This window comes from Lathamus discolor, chromosome 8, assembly GCF_037157495.1.
Source record: "Lathamus discolor isolate bLatDis1 chromosome 8, bLatDis1.hap1, whole genome shotgun sequence".
NCBI lineage: Eukaryota > Metazoa > Chordata > Aves > Psittaciformes > Psittacidae > Lathamus > Lathamus discolor.
The window spans coordinates 3,584,388-3,604,843 of NC_088891.1; the positions used below are offsets into that span (position 1 = coordinate 3,584,388).

The 20,456-nt window shown below is 54.8% G+C and overlaps 1 protein-coding gene across 1 annotated transcript in view; it reads left to right on the forward strand.

The window, feature by feature from the left end:
- The window catches only part of PCSK6 (proprotein convertase subtilisin/kexin type 6), a 35,828-nt gene that overhangs the window by 9,213 nt on the left and 6,159 nt on the right, over positions 1-20,456 (forward strand). Inside the window, exons 3-16 of the mRNA XM_065688291.1 lie at positions 1,119-1,229; positions 1,761-1,904; positions 2,462-2,538; positions 3,118-3,206; positions 6,572-6,744; positions 10,307-10,519; positions 11,943-12,043; positions 13,642-13,745; positions 14,217-14,334; positions 15,343-15,531; positions 15,763-15,899; positions 18,133-18,312; positions 18,919-19,021; positions 19,548-19,741. Coding sequence (XP_065544363.1) covers positions 1,119-1,229; positions 1,761-1,904; positions 2,462-2,538; positions 3,118-3,206; positions 6,572-6,744; positions 10,307-10,519; positions 11,943-12,043; positions 13,642-13,745; positions 14,217-14,334; positions 15,343-15,531; positions 15,763-15,899; positions 18,133-18,312; positions 18,919-19,021; positions 19,548-19,741 — 1,933 coding nt within the window. The remainder of the gene's footprint in view (positions 1-1,118; positions 1,230-1,760; positions 1,905-2,461; positions 2,539-3,117; positions 3,207-6,571; positions 6,745-10,306; positions 10,520-11,942; positions 12,044-13,641; positions 13,746-14,216; positions 14,335-15,342; positions 15,532-15,762; positions 15,900-18,132; positions 18,313-18,918; positions 19,022-19,547; positions 19,742-20,456) is intronic.

Genomic DNA, 20,456 nt, shown 5'->3' on the forward strand with positions numbered 1-20,456 from the left:
CATTTGGGGTTTTTATTCTTTTCCTTACAAACTCCTGCTCGCAGGAATAGAAAAGTCCCCACGAGCAGCTCTGCTGTTCCCAAAAAGGGACTGAGATGCCGGGAAGAAAGCATCTGGGGAGGAGGGATGTGCTGCGGAGCCATCCCGGCTCATCGCCCGGTGCTTCCTTCTCCTCCCACCATAAGGATGTGTAGGGATTTAGTCTAGGAATGAGGTTTATAACCTGGTTTTGGGTTTCATCTCCATCCTGAAGGCAGGAGAGTGGGCAGCAAAGGGCCTGGGGAGGGGATGCTCACCAAGGACAGGATGCGGTTGCTCCTTAACTGGCACCGTAGGCAGCTCCCAGCCAAACAACCGCTGGTGTTTCCCAATCCTGGCCTTTTCCGGCTCATTTCCCGTTTGATGCCTTTGCGTGTCATGCCCTGCTGCAATGCAAACACGTGTCAGAGCGGTCAGCCCCAAGGCCACCTCGCCCTCAGCTGGTGCCAGGAATGCCTCTCTGGAGCTGGCCGCATCCCCTAGGAGCTGCCATGGCCTGTGGTCACCCCGTGGGTTTGGGAAGCACGGGTTGTGCTTGGGTAAAGCCCCCCCAGGTACATCGCTCTATCAGGAGGAGCTCAAAGGAGCAGCCCTGGAGCTGGGAGGTGAAGTGTTGAGGCTGAGCTGCTCCTGGTGCCTCCTGGCCAGGGAAGGAAGGATCAGCCCCAAAATCAAGCCAAGCACCCGAGTCTTCTCCAGCACCTTGAGTAACCACTGAAGCTTGTGGTTTGCCTCCATCAGGACTCCCGTGTGTGCTTCAGTGCTCTGTGAAGCCAGGGTCGGCGCTCAGGCATGTGCTTGGAGGGGACGTTGTTTATGCTCAAGGGGTTTGCTGCTCTGGGAGAGGAATCCGGTCCCTGGCTCAGAGACCACAAAGAGCTGAGCTTGCCCTGTCCATCTTCCACCCATCCTTTCCGTCCCGAAAGGAGCTGCTGTCTCTGCAACCAACTCTGGCCAAGGAGACGGGGGTTTGCTGGAGCGTGGGGTGATGCTGGGATGGGTCCAGGCTGTGATTCGCGCTGCTCCTGCATCCCTCATCCCATTCAATGGGTGATGCTGACCCACGTCTCTGCTTGCAGGTGGACTGGCTGCAGCAGCAGGAGGTGAAGCGGCGGGTGAAGAGACAGGTCCGAGGGGAGCCACACGCCTTGCCCTTCAATGACCCGGTGTGGCCCAACATGTGGTACCTGGTGGGTATCAATCTTCTTTACTGAAACACCCTAATGTCAGCAAATGTGCTTGGCAGCGGGGTTTTCAAATGGTAAATTAATACATGGAGGAGTCCAGTTTGAAGGGCTTCACCGTCATTAGCAGCCCCTTGCTATGATCTGCACAGCAGAGGCTTGGGAGCCCAAGAGCTGCAATCGTCTATTTGCAATATCATTTTTCTCCTGCCTGCTTCATCGATCTGTGTTTGACGGGGAAATTCATTTCAAATAAAGCACAGAAAGGAAAAGAGCACTTCAAAAAAAACCAAAGAGCCCACGGTCTGTGAAATGGAAGAGGAAAACAATAATAGGGAGATAGCATTGCCTGGATTAACGGCTGCCGGATGGCTTTGATCAGTGGAGTAAAGTTGCAACAAATCTACAAGTTATATGGCAGGGGATGGGATGTAAATGTACTTTCTGGTTGATTAAATGGGCTCCCAGCCCGGCTGCTGGCTGAGATGGGCAGAAACAGGGACGCAGCCCTCCTGCAGCTGTGTTTTCCCCCTGTAGCACTGCGGCGATAGAGGCGGCCGCTGCCGGTCGGAGATGAACGTCCTGGCAGCCTGGCAGAGGGGCTACACCGGCAAGAACGTGGTGGTCACCATCCTCGATGACGGCATAGAGAGGAACCACCCCGACCTCCTGCAGAACTATGTGAGCCGGGGCTGGATGTGCTGGGGATGGATGGGCCGGGGGTGCAGGGAACTGATTTATGGAGCGCTGCTGCTGTGGATAAACACAGCTCGATTCCGTGCACCGGCAGAGCCGGAGAAAAGGGATTTTAGAGCAGGCACAAGATGTTTTTAAGAAGGAAATGAGGTTTTTAGACAAGAAGGTTTGGGGAAACTCCCTTTGCAGCTGCCTGGGAAGCAGCCGCCTCCCTCCGGCTCGCCAAGGCAGAGCCAAAAACACGCGTGAATCCGCTCAGCCCCAGCTCAAATGGCTGGGGGGGGGGGGTGTGCGGAGTGGTCTTGGACCCAGCTTTGGGGTTTGGGGGGCTGTTCCTCAGGTAGTGGGATGTTTCCCCTGGGAAACACTTAGGGCTGCAGCCCAAAGTTATTTATCCTAAGGGGAAATGGCATTTTCTGCCCTGCTCAGTTCTATTGGCCACCACAGTGGCTATGGGTGAAGCAGGACTGTGCTGCTGCTGAGGCCACTTTGTCCCAGGCTGTGTTGGTAAGTCAAATCTAATGGTGACAACACGTTTTTAGGACCCTCTTGCAAGCTACGATGTCAATGGGAACGACCACGACCCGACTCCGCGCTACGATGCCAGCAATGAGAATAAGTACGTGATGCTTATTGCCATGGAGCTGGTGTCTGCATGGCCGGGGTGTGCGGGGCTCCCCGCGGCTGGGTGTCCCCAATGGGGTGTCTTCCAGGTCCATGGCCTTGCCCCATCCCCAGTGCTGCAGATGATGCTGCGTTATGGGCTTTGCAGTCATTGCGTTTAATGCGAATCCAGCCTGTGGCAACCACACCAACTGCTAATGAACCTCGAGCCACCAAATGACAGCACCAGGGGGGTTCCTTGCTGTGGTCAGGGATTAAACCGTGTGAGTTGGGCTGGGTGGCAAATATCAAAGCTGGGATTCACTTCCCGGGCTTCAGTTAGAGCGGGATGGGCACCTGGTGGCGTGTGCGGAAGGGCAATGGGAATACAAAGAGCAAATCACATCTAGGTGCAAAAAGCAAACAGCAAACCGCTTCCTGCATTCGTTTCCTCCATCCCTAACCCTTGGTTTTGGATGAGGGCTCTCAGCTCTTGGGGCACTTTCTTCCACGCCTCCAGCTTTGGGGCTGGATGAGGGCTGGTTGGAGGGCTCCTTTGCCATGGGACATCAGCTCATGGGGTTTCTCCTTGCAGACACGGCACTCGCTGTGCAGGGGAGGTGGCGGCAGCAGCGAACAACTCCTACTGCATCGTGGGCATCGCCTACAACGCGCGCATCGGAGGTGAGGCTGGCGCCTGCCCGCAGCTCCCCTGCCCTTCGCTGTCCCCCCGTGGGACCACGGCCACCCTGGCTGTGCCAACGGGCTCCGGGGAGGGTGGTGGGATGCTGTCCCCCAGGTATCGCCAGGAGAGAGCCTTCTTGGTGCCCTGGCTGCAGGGAGCCCCAGCGGGACTGGGGAGGATGGGTGATACGGGATGCAGGAGACCTCAGCTTCGTGTGTTTTGGGGTGGAAACCTTCTGCTTGGGCCGCATCCTTGCCGTTAGGGTGCACATGGATTGAGGATGTGGTGGTTTCACCCCACAAGTCCATGGCTGCTCTGGGGAGAGTTGTCTTTGGGGTGGCCTCATTTGCTATGGTCGGTGGTGCTGGTTTAGCTTCAGAGCTGAAATTGGTTCGTTGGGAGGTTAAATGTCTGCGGCTGTGCTGCTCACATGCATGGGTCTGGGGGGACCCCCAAAACACCTTAATGGGTAAAACACCAAGGAGGTGGAGGGCTGGAGCTGTGTGGAATAGGGGGACCTTTCATGGTCCCTCAAATAACATGATGTGCAGGAAGCAAAGGAATGTTTATCACCAAACTGGGTGGTAATTAGCACCATCAGAGCTCATCTGCATTTAGCCCAGGTGTTTTGGAGGCTGGTTTGAGCTGGTACAGCACCCACCAGGGAGATGGAGGTGTCAGGGGTTGGCAGTGCTGTGTCCCATCACACAGGGTACAAATGCCTGGAGCTGGGTCATCAGTGGGGGCTTTAGCCCCATCCCAGGCATGGATGGAATAGGAGAGGGGCTTTTACTGCAATCTCTGCCACCAACTATCCCAATGCTGGGAGAAGTCTCTGTTGGGAACATGGACCCAAGCGCACATGGGAGGATTCAGGGCTTAATTCCTTCTCTTGGCTTTGTTGGTTGTGTCTGCACAGGAGCAAGGCACAAAGGGAGTCCTGCTCCTGGCCAAGCACCGTCAGTAGTTCCCTGTGCTGGGAAAATCCCCTGAGGGAAGCAATAACCCTGGGGGGGATGATGGGGGAATGGTAGGGGCTATAGATGCTGTGGCACATCATCCCATCCCATCCCACCGCATCCCGCCCCATCCCACCCCACCCCATCCCATCCCAGCTCATCTCGATGTAGGATGTCTTCTTGCCTCTCAAAAACCACCTCCAAGCACGCACCAAGCAGCAGCAGAGCAAGGCAAAGCTCTCGGCAGGGTCGAAGGCAGGTCTGCATCCTGCAGGATCAGACCATCACCTTCATGCTCCTTTTCAAGCCCGTTTCTCTGCAGCAGCCCCGGAGATGAGCATCACTTGTTGGCTTTGTAACAACTTATGGGTCTCGTTTTAATTCGCTTCCTTTAACGAGTGCTTGGGGCTGTGCTGGGGAGGTGCTGAGCGAGACAAGGCACATGGCACAGGGCTGTGGGCTTCCCGCAGCATGAACAGGCGAAGGGGAAGAATAACGCCTGTAGCTGTTATCAAGCCCGGGATCGTGGAGGGAAATACTCTATAGCTGCAGCGAGAGTGATTTTAGATGGATTACGCAAATAAAGCAGCGATTAATGAGCACAATGTGTGGGGGAAGCCTATTTGTCACCCTCTGAGAGCTACCACCTCATTCCACTGGCTGCTCTTCAGCGCTCTTGCGTTGCTTTTCATTTGCTCCGGGCAAAATACATTGCTGCTCAGGAAGCAGAAAGGGCCATTCCTCCTCCTCCTCATTTCCCCTCGCCTTAAACGCTCGCTTCAGAGGCTGCTCTTGCCCCCTGCGTGGCAAAGAGTTCAATTGTTCTGCAGCATCCTTCCCTACTCCCTCCTGCTCCCATTATTTAGCCGGGGGGTTCCAATACCATGGGTGGTTGTCTATGGGCTGGCTTTGGGTTGGCTTTGGGTTGATTTTGGGTTACCTTTGGATTGACTTTGAGCTAGATTTGGGCTGCCTCTGGGCTGGCTTTGGGCTGGCTTTGGGTTGGCTTTGGGTTGGCTTTGGGTTGACACTGGGTTGGCTTTGGGTTGACACTGGGTTGGCTTTGGGTTGACTTTGGGTTGGCTTTGGGTTGGCTTTGGGTTGGCTTTGTGCTGGCTTTGGGCTACCGTTAGGTTGACTATGACTTGACTTTGGGCTGGCTTTGGGTTAATTTTAGACTGTTTGGGGCTGACTTTGCACTAAATTTGGGTTGACTTCGAGTTAACTTTGCGCTGCCTTTGGGCTGCCTTTAAACTGACTTAGGGCTTGTTGGTGAATTTAGCAAGCACAAAAGACCATCTCTGAGCTGGGTTTGCTTGCTGTTCCGCAGCTAAGTGTGGCTCAGACACCGGGCTCAGCTTCTCAGCCCTTCTCCTCATCTTTCCTTGTTAACATGACAAAGGGAGGAAGTTTCTTGGGAGCTGCTCTGCTCCCTGGTTTTGTATTTCTGAGCTTGTTTTTGGCTGGTAGGAGACAGGATCGGAAAGAGATATTTGAGTTGACTGGTGTCCAGAGCACAGCTGCAGCTGTGATGACATCTGCCTGCATTTGTTTGCTTTAAGAGAAGTACATGTGGAAGGGGAAATGCATTTTGATGAACTGGACTCTCCCTTGCTGCAAATGGCAATGCTGAAACTCCCAGCATCTCTTTTCCTGGAAGGGCTGGGTTTGGGCAGCCCTTTGGGGTACCTGGCACCTTCTGTCAGCTGTATGGAGGGGGAAATGTGGCAGGGAAAGGGTGATGGGGAGTGCAGGGGGTTGTAACCCCTCTATTGCAGCAGTTGGGGTGTGCAGGTGTGGTTATCCCAGGTGGCATCGTCGTCCTGCCATGGGTTGGGGTCCTGGATGTGATTTTGGCTGTGTAAGCTTCAGTCTGGGGCTCCTGTAGCGCTTCTCCCCTTCCTGGGCGCCGCTGAGCATCATTTGGGCAGTGATGGGGTTCAGGGATGTTTACAGTCATGTTCACAGTCATTCCCACTCATGGGAAGCGCCTCCATCCCGATGTGCCTGGGTGGCTCTGAGCATTAGGAAACACTGTTATCTTCCAGCTAGAGAAATGAGTTAGCTAATTCAAAGCAGGGGGGAAAGGGTTTTAGTGGGTGGACTTTGCCGCTGGGGAGCTCAGCACCGGTCCCACCACCCAATCCCCGCTAATGGAGGGAAGCGGATTTGATCCCTCTCTCCCCATCCCTTGCCATGGAGCCAGCAACGTAGAAAGCTTTCCAGAATAGCCCCCCAGCATCCCGCTGCCGGGCTCATCAGCGCGCGGGGCCGGGGGTTGAAGCTATTCCAGGCGCGCCTGAGCCATGCGGTTTCCGCCGCCGTTAACAAAGCCCTTTGATTGCAATCCTCGCACTTTCATCCAAGCCATTAAGCCCTAATGTCTGATGTTTTTGTGCTTTTAGGCATTCGTATGTTAGATGGCGATGTAACAGATGTTGTTGAAGCGAAGTCGCTTGGCATCAGACCCGATTACATTGACATTTACAGCGCGAGCTGGGGGCCAGATGATGATGGGAAGACAGTTGATGGACCTGGTCTATTGGCCAAACAGGCTTTTGAGCATGGCATTAAAAAGGTGTGGATCCTGCAGCGCACAGACGCGCTCGCCCTCCTCCTCCTGCCCCATGGGGAATAACACGTGCCTGGGCCATGGCTGGCCTGGGGTCTGGCGCGGGGCCCCCCGAGCCGATGCTAGGGCTGGGGTGGGGGGGACGTGACTCACCCCTGATGTTCCCTTAGCTTTCCCTGGCTCCGGTGGATTGTGCGGATGAGGGTGGTGGCGGCGGGAGGTGCCCGGCGATGGCGCGGCCCCGGGGGGACTCCTCAGTGCAGCCCCCAGGCTGAGTTGTGGAGCTCTGCGGGGCTGAGGAACCCACAGCGGGTCTTGGGGGGGGTGGTTTTGCACCTCTAAATGTGCACCTGGGTGCCGGCATCTCCATCCCCCCTCCTTCACCCTGCCTGTGTCCGCTCCCGGGGTCTCCATCCCACCAAGCCTTTCCCTGTGTTTCCACCCAGAACGAGTGGCTGTGTCCTGACTGGGGGGACAGTGGGTCCCAGCACAGGGACGCAGGAGGAATTCAGATTATTGTCCCTCGAGCCCTCCAGCTCGAGGCTTCAGCCGCTGTCCCATGTGATGGAAGCTGCCAGTCCCCACTGGGGATGCTCCGGCCTTCCCACACCCCTTCTCTTTTCGGGTGCGCTAAAAAATGCTCAATATTGGCTAAAACCATTGGCAAAAGTCCTTTCTTGGCAGCCCAACGGGTGCTGCGGGTAAGTGTTGCAGCGGCTCAGGGCTCTGCAATGAGTGTCCCCAGTGAGAGTGGGGTTCAGGCTGTGCTTTGAGACTCCCCGTTCCCCTCCCTGCCTCCCTCCTGCCCCTGCTGCCTCTTCTCGGGCCGGGCAATGCAGCCTGCGTGTTATCTATAAATAGGGTGGAGTGGTTTTCCCACTATTTACTTGATTTCCTGCCGGGGCGGTGAGGCCGAGGAGCCCATTGAAGTGCCGGGAGTTCACGCCGTGTAAATACAGGGAAAAAAAGCTGCTTTTTAAACCTTATTTTTCCATGCGGGAGCAAATGAGCAGCAGCGGGGTCCTTGCCCAGCACGGCCCTGCTGCTCTGGGATGCTTGTTTCGGTCTCCCAAGGGATATCGCGCCCTGTCCCCCCATTGCCAGCCGTGTTTGTGGTACCCACGATTCCTCACTGCCAGCTTCTCCTTAAGTGATGAGAAGAGCTGCAGGCAGATAGTTAGCAGCCACCTTTCGCCCAAGCGAATGGCTTTAAGCAAGTTATAAATCCTTAAAATTGAGTTTTTAATGGAAACATTAAAATAACCTTTATCTATTAGCAATAGGCTTGCGCTGGGGTAATTTATCTTCTTGTTTCTCGCTCCTCCAGCCACACCTTATTAGCTCCTGAGCTAACGAGGGGATATTTATCCTGGGCTCTCATGGAATGCCATTGGGCAAACAGCAAAGCCCCCGGCAGTGCTGCAGAAGCAGGGAGATGCTGCGCATCCTGCATCCGACTGGGGTGCTGCTGGGGTGAGCCGGATCATCCCCAGCCTTGGCCAGGGAGGGATTCGCTGATTTAAATGATGCCCAGATCCAGGTTTTATAGCGGCCAGGAGCCCTTCACTAGGAAGGTGGCGGATGAAGAAGTTGGATGTTTGGGATCTGCTTGTGGGAATCTTGACAATCCTTTGTTCGGGAGCAAAGGGAAAGGGTGATTTTCTCCAGTCCAAGGGAGTTGTATGTAATGTGTGGTGAGCTCTTGCTCCACTGGGAAATGCTATCAGGTTTTAGCTGTGCATTGCTGTAGTGTCATTTATGTGCCTGTGTCCTCGTGCAACAGTGCTGGCTCTGAACCAACTTTCCTCCAGTGCAGCCCTGCCTGGGCATCATGGGGACGCAGGTCTGGACCGGGATCAAGCAGCCTTGGCATCTGCGGCTGTGATGCTCTGAGTGTGGGATGTAAGCGAGGTCTGGGCTCCCTGTCTGATCCCAACTGAAATCACTGCTATGCCTCTGCCCACCTTCAGCAACCGGTGCCTGGTTTTATTCCTCCAGTTAGTGAATTAGGAAAGCCTGGGTTGGATGCAGCAGGGATCATCCTCGGAGATGGGTGGATTTTAGTAGTGGAGAGCCGGACAATCACTGCTGTCCCGAGCATGTGGGCTGGGATGCTGGGATGCTGCCACCTCCGAGAGCCAGGAAGCCCTGGAAAGCAGGCCTGGATGTGCCAGCAGCAGGCTTGGTGGGCTGGCGAGCTGGGTCGAGCTCTCTGTGACATGGGGCAGGGCAGTGGTTCCTGTTGCAATTGCAGTTTTCCTTGCAGAGCTCAGACACTGACCTTTGGGAGGGAAACACCCTCCCAGTTGGGCTGGGAGACAGCCCAGATAATGAAAGCTTCCATAAAGTAAGGGAAGAGCCTGACTTAGCCCGTGTGTCCAGGGGCAGGGTCAGTTCAGAGCCTCTGCCCCAGGAGGAGGGCGAGACAGGCAATAAACCATCCCTCTCCCCTCCGGTGTTTGACACCCCCCCCCCCCCCCCCCAGTAAATCCCAGTGGATTCCTGCCGAGCAAAGCTGCTCTTTTCCCTTTCTTTCCCCTTGTTTGTGTGGAGGAAGCCACCGCAGAGCAGTGGGAGGGAGATAAACACCAGATCTGCCCAGGCTAGCGCTGAAATCCCTCCGTGGCAGCAGTAGCCGTGGGGAGGATGGGGCTGCTCCACGACGGGTGCTTCCATCGCCTGCCAAGCCCGGCAGCACCATACCCTCCCCGGAGATCCCTGCCTTACAGGGCACGGAAGCAAACCAGCCGCTTCATTTCCTGCCCCAAACTCCTTTAGGTCACCTAAAATCCTTCCTTGGGACCATGAATCCCCATGGAGCCGGATTATTCCTGGGTGCCCCGGCAGTGGTTTGGATGCAGGGGCGAGCGGGGTTCACCCTGCCACTGTTGGCTTCACATGGGGCCCCTCGTTGGCAGCGTGGCTGGAGCTGCCGGGCGGGATTTTCCCTCTGCTCCGGGGAGGTCTGGGTGCCTCCCGCCCCCCCAAGCTCCCGGTGGGATGCTGCAGCTGTAGCCGGTGGGGACAGCTCCATCAGATGTTCCTGCCAAGTGATGGGGAGGGGAAAAAAGGCTGGGGTTTAAACAGAGGAGAACAAAAGGGACCTGAAAGTGAGGCTGGGGGCAGGTTTCTGATGGGTTAGATGGGTTCATAAGGGGTCTGTGGGCTTGGGGCAAGGGGGATGTGGGTTTTGGGGTATCCAGGCCAGTTCCTCTCACAGGGTTATCGCTGTACCCCAGAAAGCACCATGCTGGGTGTTACCATCGGGTCCAGGGGATGTTTTTCCCCGGGAAAACCTATAGAAGATGTCAAAATCCCCATTACCAGAGGCTCTCCCATCCTCACAGGGAGTCACTGGCTGTCAGACTGGGGCCTGCTCCAGGGGCTGAGCGCTGGGCAGGATGGGACCCATCCTTCCACCGTAACCAAACCCCATGTCCAGACCCCCAAATCAGGCTTACCAACAGCATCCCACTGCTGGAGGGGGCTGCCCCCAATCCCCCGTCCGTGATGTCCTCTCCTCCTGCACAAACCCCTCCTCTCACCTCTGTCCCCTCTCTCCTTGCAGGGCCGCAGGGGTTTGGGGTCCATTTTCGTCTGGGCATCTGGGAATGGTGGCAGAGAGGGCGATTACTGCTCCTGCGATGGCTACACCAACAGCATCTACACCATCTCCATCAGCAGCACCACCGAGAACGGCTACAAGCCCTGGTACCTGGAGGAGTGCGCTTCCACCCTCGCCACCACCTACAGCAGCGGGGCTTTCTATGAGCGGAAGATAGTAAGTTTCATCCCAATGTTGAGCATTCCCTGGATGTTTCCTGCGTGGCTGGGCTGGATGATGGCTCGCTGTAAGAGCCAGGCTCTGCTCTTAGACCTGCAGTGGGTTTTGCTTCTGTCTTTTTATGGTGGGTCCAATATTGCTGTGGTCCTTGGGAAGTGATTGGGAATGTGGTGGTGTCCCTGGGAAATGGGTGAAAGGACTGGAGGTTTGTGAAAATACCCCTGCAAATATCTGCCTGCTCCCCAGAGTACCTGGGCACTGCTCCTTGCTTTCAATAACAAAGGGAATTTTGAGGTTTTTTAGTCTGACAGAGCAAAAAGAGGGAGGATGGAGGCGTTTTGGCAGGGATGTGGAAGCCCCAAACAGGGAGCAGAGAATGTTTGGAGCCCAGGAATTCCCTTGAAAGCATCTGCATGTGTGGATCAGCCTGTTTTCCCTGCTGCCCAGCCTATGTTTGCTCTGTCCCAACACATGCTGTGGTCTCCTCACAGCAAGGCCCTTCGCTACTGACATTCCAGTGCACCATCTGTACCTCAGGCCATAAAACATCAGCCACCAGCACAGCACCTCACCCAAGCTGGGTGGAGTTTTCCACCTAAATATGGTTTTTGGCAAAAAACGTGGGGTTTTTTTTACAGGTAAATTGGTTTTTGCTTTGTTTGTGTCCCTAAAAGATTAATTTTCAGCCAGAAAACCAAGGACCATTTTCATGGCACTCGGGAGCATTTGCATGGCTGAGGCCAGCACCAGTCCAGTGCTGCTGGAGCACTGATGGGCAAAAAAGCACCTTTCAGGGGCACCTTGGGGAGAAGCTGGGGACTTCTCCATCCTCCAGAAATCACCAGATTAACTCAAACCCCAGCAGCCTTTAGAGAAGGCAACCGATGGAGCATCTCTTTGCCCACCTCCTCTCTCCGAGCTTTTGGTACCCGAGCATCACGCTCTGCCCTGAAATGAAAAAGCTGGAAATGGCTTTTTTCCCCCCTTTTGCTTCCCATGCAAATGGAAATCCTTGCAAAACACCAGGAGCTGGAGCTTTGGAGTAAAGTGGTAATAAAGTAATATTAAAGTAATATGGCCCAGCGCAACATGCACCCACAGGCACATACCCACAGCAGCTCTGCCCAACTCACTGCTCCATCCATGCCCTTTCCCCCAGCTGATCCATAGCAAAATTGACATTTTTTCCCCATTTTCCAAATAGTTTTTGTAGCTTTGAGCAAAGGGAAATGTATTCTCGTGTGCCAAATCTATCTGCAGTCCTTTTTAAGGGGGCTCTACCACCTTGATGACTTGGGGGCCATGGCAGGGGTTGGGTACCAGCTGGCAGCATCCCAAGCAAACCTGGGTGCTCAATGGGGTATAATCCCTGCTGGGAGCATCTCTGGAAGCATGGGTGCTGCAGCTCCTGTCTCCACAGGTCACCACGGACCTCCGGCACCGCTGCACGGATGGCCACACCGGCACCTCCGTATCCGCACCTATGGTCGCGGGCATCATCGCCTTGGCTTTGGAGGCAAAGTAAGTGTAACCTCACCACGGCTCATGGGGGAAATGTTCCTGTGTTTAATACCTGGTGAGCAAAGCCAGAAACAGAAGTTGGGGTTTTAACCTCTGGATTGACTCAAAATGGGGCAGAGTTGTTCTGAATCGCTCCTTTTGGCAAGGTTTGATGCAGCGTTGTTGTTCTGCATCTAATCTTCCTGCAAGTGCTTTATTGAGCTAATTCTTCACTCGTTGTTGTGTGTTGAGAAGTTGGGGTTGGTGAGATAAGTCAGGCTTTTCATCTGATGCGTTGAAACTGCTGACGGCTCCAGCAGGAGTTTTATAAACACTTCCTGGGAGAAAAATGTCAGAAAACATCAAGGAAATGGAAAATGTCAGTAGAAGTGATGGTTTTCAGCAAGTGTTTCATTTCTGGGGGAAAAAGGAACTACTTTTGCATCATGTCAAAAATCCACATGGTGTGACTGGCAGTGACACGCTCCCCAGTTCAAACAAGCTGCTCTTTGCCTCTTGTCCCCATTCCAGTCCCATCCTGGTCTCATTGTGGTTCCCCTGCCCAGGAGCAGGCTCACCTCTTGAGCATCCCCATGTTGCTCCATGGAGCATCTTTATCTTCAATAAAATGAGTTTATTATTATTACTTTTATGGGGTGGAACTGAAAATAAGGCTGGGAATAAGCCCCAGGGCAGCGCTGTGCTCATGTCTAGGGATTGTGATTGCGGCGTGTCGGCTCCAGTCCCTCTCCTCCGGTTTAATCCCAGTGCCCAGCTCGGGTGAGCATGATTCCAGAGATGCCTTTTCCATTGCAAAGATATGATGAGCTTTTGATGTGATTTTTGCATTGTTTAGCTGAGGCATAAAACGCAACATTAAGTACCAGAGCTTGATGCTTGGGCGCTCCATTATGACAAGAAGGAATAGATTGGATTTCTTTTCTTAAATGTTGCTCGAGATCAATATAAATCCCAGATGGTGATGCTGGAGAACGGAGCATGAGGAAAGCGTGGAAAATTCTGCAGCAATATCCCTGGGATGGGGTCTTGGGATGGGGAGACACAAAAGCGCACACAGTGCTCAGTGTCCAGCACCCTGAATGCACAAACCTCACATGCACCCAGTCTAGCAGGGGGTTGGAAACACTTTGGGTTTCGTTTTCCTCTTAAATGAGCAATCTAAGGTTTTTTTCCAAGCAATTTTTTGCTGTTATTCCTGTAATGGGGAAGTTTGCTCAGCACTGTGTATCAGGGAGGTGCCGAGCCTGGTGCCATGCCTTGGGATGTGCTTCGTTCCCAATCTCCTGCAAGAAAATAGGGAAAACCTTCCAGATTTGCTCCGGTTATACCTCAGAACATGAGGCAGCCAAAGCTATTTAGCTTCGGTCAGGGATAAACCCTGCAATGCCTGTGGGCACTTGGCATCCCTCCCTGCATCACCCCATGGTGCTGGAGCACCCCAAGTGATGGCCAACCTCCAGGCAGGGCATCAACATCTAAATCATCAGTTCATGTTCTTTTGGAGCAAGAAAGAAGAGGGTTTTTTGGGGGGGGGGTTAACCCAGTGGGGGTCCCTGCTGCTACATGGGAGCCATCCCATGATCTATGTGTCATTGCAGCCCCATGCTCACCTGGAGGGATGTCCAGCATCTACTGGTCAAAACCTCGCGGCCAGTGCATCTGCGAGCGGCCGACTGGAAGACCAATGGTGCAGGGCATAAAGGTGAGGAGCCACGGTGGGGAGGTGGCGTGGTGAGATGGGAAAATAAAGGTCCCCAGGGCTTCATTCATGGCAGTGTTCACCCTGGATGGTCTCTGTCAGCTGCTTCGGATGCTCCTGCCATGAAGGTGTTGAGCAGAGGGAGGAGAGGGCAGTAATTTGTGGGGTAAGGTGCTTGGAAGCCTTGTTTTGTGGGTGGTTGGAAGCCTCGTTTGGTGGATGCTCTCCTGAGCTGCAGCATTGCCTGCTCCTTTCAGTGGGCTGCTCCCAGAAATGGGATTTCCGTGGTGCCAATGTGGATTTGGGGTGTAATCTGGGGAGGGTGATAAGCTCTGTGTATTTTGGAGTACCTCATACCTCAACAGGGTTAACTCTGAACCTTGCCCAGTGGTCGGAGGATGCACCACCAAGCACTGAGGAGCTCCTGACCTGTGCTCGGAAGGCAGTGCGTTTCTGAGTCTTCTCTCTTTCCAGTTAGCCATCTATATGGCTTCGGTCTGGTGGATGCAGATGCTATTGTGGCGGAAGCCAAGAAGTGGAAGGCGGTTCCTCCCCAGCACGTCTGTGTGGGAAGCCTGGACCGGGTGCCCAAGTGAGTGTTGTGGGGTGGGAGCCCTCCCAGGGCATGCAGGCACTGGGAAGGAGCTTTGGTGGGTCTGGCTCTTGCAGTGCAAGGGCTCAGCCACTGATTTCCATTTGGAAAGGGAAATCAGGAGTTGGGGTGGCCGGGACGAGTCCATGTGCAGGCAAGGTGATGTTCGTGGGTTTTACAGTCAGAGTGACCTGTGTTGTTGGTTATTGACCCAGAAGTGCCCATCTGGGGTCTGTGCCTATGGTGTGGTGAGGAGCAGGTCCCATGGGGCCTCTCTGGGATCAGCTTTGACAGCGAGCGATTTATTTTTGCCCTTTTGCATGCTTTTGCTTCCCAGACTGGTGATTAACAGGGGATTTTTGAGGGCTGATGGTGAGAGACCAAAACCAACTTGCCTGCTGGGTCCTACATGAGCAGTGATGTGTTGGTCCCTCCTCCCTCCTCCACCAAAGATCTCATCTTGATGGAAGGCATCAAAAACTGGTGCTTTGTGCAAGGCTTTGCAGATTTCCAGTGCCTGGGGTCTCTTTGAGTTCGGCTTCAGGTTCAAACCAGCTTAGGTTTGTCCTTGCTAGGTTAAAGGGTGGGATCAGGGGTATGACCGCACAGACCCTCCTTGTTTACCACTGCCTGGCTGTGGAGCAAGAGAGTTGTTCATCAGCAAAGCAGTTCCTTGCATATGCAAAGCAGGAATGAATTTGGAGCCAAGTATGTTCATGAAACTATTTATCTGATACAGACACTAATTACAACCCAGAGAGGAGCGCCGCACTGATAATTACAATAAAGAAGCGCCCTTGCAGCCCATAAGGCATAGATCTTAGCAGCAGCTCAAACCCATCTTGTTACCATTGAGCAATTCAGCAAATTCCATGCTAGGACACTGTACTGCAATGGAGGATGAGATAATTCTTGCCATGAAGCAGTAGGAGACCGGGTTCAACTATAACTGGGTGTCCACGCCACTGGGAGCACTGTGGACCCTACGATGCCCTCCCTCCCTGGCAGGTACATCCGAGCGGACCACGTGCTGCGCACCAGCACCCTCAGCAGCGCCTGTGCTGAGCACCGTGACCAGCACGTGCTCTACTTGGAGCACGTTGTGGTGCGGCTCAGCATCTCGCACCCGCGCCGGGGAGACCTCCAGATCAGCCTCATCTCTCCTGCAGGGACCAGGTCGCAGCTCCTTGCCAGGAGGTAAGAGCCGATGGGAGGCAGCATGTGTCTGGGATGGGCAGCATCCTTGCTGCACTTTTCCTTGGGTGTTTTGGGAAGGCAGGGGGCATGCTCTGGTTTCAGCTACAGGAGGGCTTCAGGCAAGGGCAGGTGCATGCAAGGATGCCTAAAATCCTTCACCCCAATCTACCTTTTCCCATTAAATAAGACATCCAAAGTCACGTTTCCTGCTGCACGGCATTATCATTGCAGGGTGTTTGACCACTCCAACGAGGGGTTCAAGGGCTGGGAATTCATGACCGTCCACTGCTGGGGGGAGCGGGCAGCAGGGGAGTGGACCCTGGAGATCCACGACACGCCGTCCCAAGTGCGCAACCCCACTGTGCAAGGTAAGGATGCCCCCTTAGCACCCATGTCCTGCAGCACCCACCGGTCCCCCTTGCCCCCAAAAGCTCTTCGCAGGCTTCTTGGCTTGGCTGTAAGTTTTGCTGCGAGTTTTATGGCTTTCAGCAAACCCATAGTGCCCAAACCCTTCACAAACGGGGCCAAAGCTCCATCCCCGAGCGCAGGAGCTGCCGCTGTGCCTGAGCCGGCAGCGGGTTCTCTCCCAGCAGCAACCCAAGCACCAGGTTTCCAAAATTAAACCGTAATGAGCCAAAAGGAGGAAACCCGAGTGCTGTAATTGTTGTTTGCTCGGTTTGCGGCACCGCTGGAACATCTGGCGTGTGGGCTGGTTGTGCAACGGCGCGAGGGGACGATGCCCCGCAGGCTGCGGATGGACAGAGCCATGGACACCCTGCCCGGGCTGCCACTGTGCTGACGCAGTGTGTGCTGGGTGGCTTTTATCAGACAGAAATAGACCTTTCTTATGGAGCTTTTCAAGTTACTGGTTCTCTCCATGTGTTGGATGTGGAGGCTCTGGTGATGCTGCGGTCCAGCAGATGAGTTATAGAATAAAAATACCCTTATAGGTGCCTTAAAGGGCTGCATTTGTGCAGGCTGGGAGCTCAGGGGCTTGCGAGCATTTCTTGTTGGTTGATTCTGCATTGACACGCCAATGGGGCAGCCCTGATGGTCCAGTCCATCCTCACCCTGCTTCTCTGAAAGCTGCATCCCCAGCTGGGGGTGGTTGGGCTCAGCATATCCCCAGCCCTGCTGTGTCCCCTTCTTGGCTTGGCCGCCTGCTCCCTGACCCCTTCCAGGCAGAGGAGCCGGGCTGGTGGGATCCGTTCCCCTTGGGAAGGGGCAGCTGCCTCGCCGGCTGACGGCAGCAGGGCATGAAGCATCTCGCCTGGGGCTGGTGTGCGCTGTGGGGGTGTTAGAATCCACACAGCCATTGACAGGAAGCCAGGGCTACATTAAAACCTCTCCCACGCGGCTCTCTGGCAGGAGGTGCAGGTGGGGGTTCATGGTGCAGGGACTCTTTGTGTTTGCTGCCTTCACCCCAAGTCTTTTGAACTCGGAGAGCAGCAGCAAAGCGCCCACGGAGCTGCTTTCCCCGGGGTGGTTGCAGTTTGTGGTGGGTGTTTCGGAGCCCCTCGTGGGCATCGGGGCTTGGCTTCGTCCGGCTTGGCAGAAGGAGACAGAAACGAGCATGTTCAGTCACCCCCCTCAAAGGGGCTGCGCCGGGTTTGAAGCAGAGAGGGGAGAAGGGAACATGAAGGAAGATGCTCCCAGCCCGCAGAAGAAATGGGTGTTAAATGTTAATAGAATTGGTCAATTTAACACCAAATAAATACCATAGGTGTCCTGTCGCTGGCCCTGCTGCATCTCCAGCATCAGCCCCATGCAGCGCAGGCTTTCCCTATGTGGGACATTCTGGATTTAAAGCAAACTGCATTCTCTTGGCGGAGGCAAATGTCTGAGCTCTTTCCCGGCTGATGCCACCTCAGCTCACCCCTCTGCAGGCTCCAAGCTGCTTGCAGCAAGTGGGTCCTCCTCAGCCCTTTGGGAGAGCCAAGGGTTTGATGTTGGGAACTTTAAGCCCTTCGTGGAAATGCAGAGATTAGGAGTGAAAGCCAAGCATGCCATGGGCATGAGGTGACTTGTATTGATGGGGAATTGAAAGAAAAACAGTGTTGGAAAGAAGCAACAGCCTCTTTTGACTCCCTTCCCAAAGCTGCATGGGTCAGGGAGGACCTTGGTGAGGGCATCCCCAGCTCCTGGGTGCAGTACAGGCTCTGGTGACCCCCGTGGTGCTCCAAGGGACACGGAGCTCGGACCATTGTTCTGTCAGGCAAAGGAATGGCTGGAGCAACAGCAGCAGGAAATAACCCAGTGTGTGCTGGGTGGCTTTTATCAGACAGAAATAGACCTTTCTTATGGAGCTTTTCAAGTTACTGGTTCTCTCCATGTGTTGGATGTGGAGGCTCTGGTGATGCTGCGGTCCAGCAGATGAGTTATAGAATAAAAATACCCTTATAGGTGCCTTAAAGGGCTGCATTTGTGCATGCTGGGAGCTCAGGGGCTTGCGAGCATTTCTTGTTGGTTGATTCTGCATTGACACACCAATGGTGCAGCCCTGATGGTCCAGTCCATCCTCACCCTGCTTCTCTGAAAGCTGCGTCCCCAGTAAGGAGCGAAACAGGGAGTGGGATGGGTGATGTTGTGCCTGCCCCACAGGGAAGCTGAAGGAGTGGAGCCTCCTCTTCTATGGGACAGCCGAGCACCCCTACACCCCGCAGGGCAGCTCCCAGTCCCGCGGGAGGACACTGGAAGTGCCGGCATCGGAGATGGAGCCATCGAGAGCTGCCTTCCTGCAGAGCCAGGTGGAGGTGGTGGAGGAGGAGGAGGAGTACACAGGTAAGTGCTGACCGAGCCGCTGCGTTGTGTGCCCCACATAACTTGGGAAAACACAAACCTGGATACACTGGGAGAGCCATCAGGTCTGATCCTGCCCGGGGCCGGGGCGGGCTGGGAGGAGCGGTGCCTGTGGCCGGCGCGGGGCAGCAGGACAGTGAAATTAGAAGGTAGCAAAGGGCCCCGTCCCAGCGCTCCCACCACAAATTGGTGGTGCAGCCATCTGAGGAGTAAAAAAAGCTCCTCTGCCCACCTCGTCCCGGGCATGGGCGGGTGTCCCTGCTGCTGGTCCTCAAGGAATGGATCTGGGCCTTTGTTCAAAGCTGCTCCTGCAGCAGGGTGCTCAGCGGGGGGATGGCTGGGTGTGGGAATCATGCTGGGGAGGAGGAGCTGGAGGAGAGGCAAGCACCCGAAGCCACCCAGCTCCATAGAATAGGTTGGATAAGATGCACAAGATCTATAAGATAACAGATATAGGATAAGGTAGGTGGAGGGTTCCCACATCCATCACGATAGGGTCATGAGAGGGTGTGCTCAGAGCATCCTGTCAGCGGGGTCTGGGGGATGCTCAGCCTCTGCTCCGGCTTGAGCCAGTCTCTCCCTCCCCAGGTCCGTGCCACCCTGAGTGTGGTGATCAAGGCTGTGATGGCCCCAATGCTGACCAGTGCTTGAACTGCATCCACTACAGCCTGGGCAGTGTGAAAACCGGCAGGTGAGGGGTGGTGGGGTGTCCCTGGGGCTTGCACCACAACAAGGGTGATTGAGAGATGTTTGCACAGAGAGAGAAGCGTATGAGAGAGAAACTGGAGGGAGGAGGAGGCAGCGTGGGGATCCCTGTCCTGGATTCAGGTGTATGAGGTGGGGTACACAGAGCTGGAGAGCCCTGGAGGACCTTGGCCTTGTACTCACGCTGGGGAAGAAGCATTGGGTTCATCAGCTCAGGTCATCCATGCCCAAGGGGCAGGTAACTGAGGTGCCAAATCAGTTCTGGGGATTCCACTTCTCAGTCTCATGGGTTGGCAGAGGGAAAGTCTACCTAGAGTCAGGGTTGCTGGCCAAGAGTCCCCGGCTCTTTATTATAGAGCCAGGGCATTCAAGGCACCTGAAATGTAAAGAATAAGGAGTAAATGAGCCCAAATCACTGAAGCTGCAGGTGAGAGGATGATGGCAAGTGCCTGACTGCCTGGAGGCGCCCAGCTCTTGGCACCATAGACTGAGCCCTCTGCGTTCCTCCCCAGGATGTGTGTGAGCTCCTGCCCCACGGGGTTTTTCGGTGACAAAGGGGCCCGGAGGTGCCGCCGGTGCTACAAGGGCTGCGAGCGCTGCGTCGGGAGGGGACCGACCCAGTGCACGGCCTGCAAGAGGAGCCTCTACCATCACCAGATGAGCACCTGCGTGGTGCTGTGTCCGCCTGGGTTTTACGCCGAGGAACGTAAGGATGTTTACCATGAGCACACTGTAGCATGAGGATAGAATCATGGAACGGTTTGGGTTGGAAGGGACCTTAAAGCTCATCCAGTCCCAGCCCCTGCCACAGGCAGGGACCCCTTCCACTGGAGCAGCTTGCTCCAAGCCCCTGTGTCCAACCTGGCCTTGAGCACTGCCAGGGATGGGGCAGCCACAGCTTCTCTGGGCACCCTGTGCCAGCGCCTCAGCACCCTCACAGGGAAGAGCTTCCTAATATCTGGTCTAAATCTCTTCCCCGTCAATTTGAAGCCATTCCCTTGTCCTGTCACTACATGCCCTCTACAGATAGTTTGTCACTCCCTTTAGGCACTGGAAGCTCTTCTAAGGTCTCCCCAGAGCCTTCTCTTCTCCAGGTTGAACAAGCCCAGCTCTCAGCCTGTCAGCTGCATATGCAGTTGGGTTTCATCCCCAGAGCCTGTAGTTTGGGTGCAAGCATCCTTTTTTGCTTTCCCTTCTTATGCAGGTTTTCCTTCTATTTTAAATCCTATAAGTGGAGAAAACACCTTGATTTTTGAGCAGTGAATTTCCCCCCTCGGCCCGCCTTGCACAGTGAAGGGAAGAGGAAAACCTCTGGGTGTTCAGAGGGTGGTGCAAAGCCGAGGCGCTCAACTCAGCTCTTAATTAGAAGACTGTATTTAATGATCCTAGCTGCTTGCAAAGCGTATTTCTTCTTAGCAAGC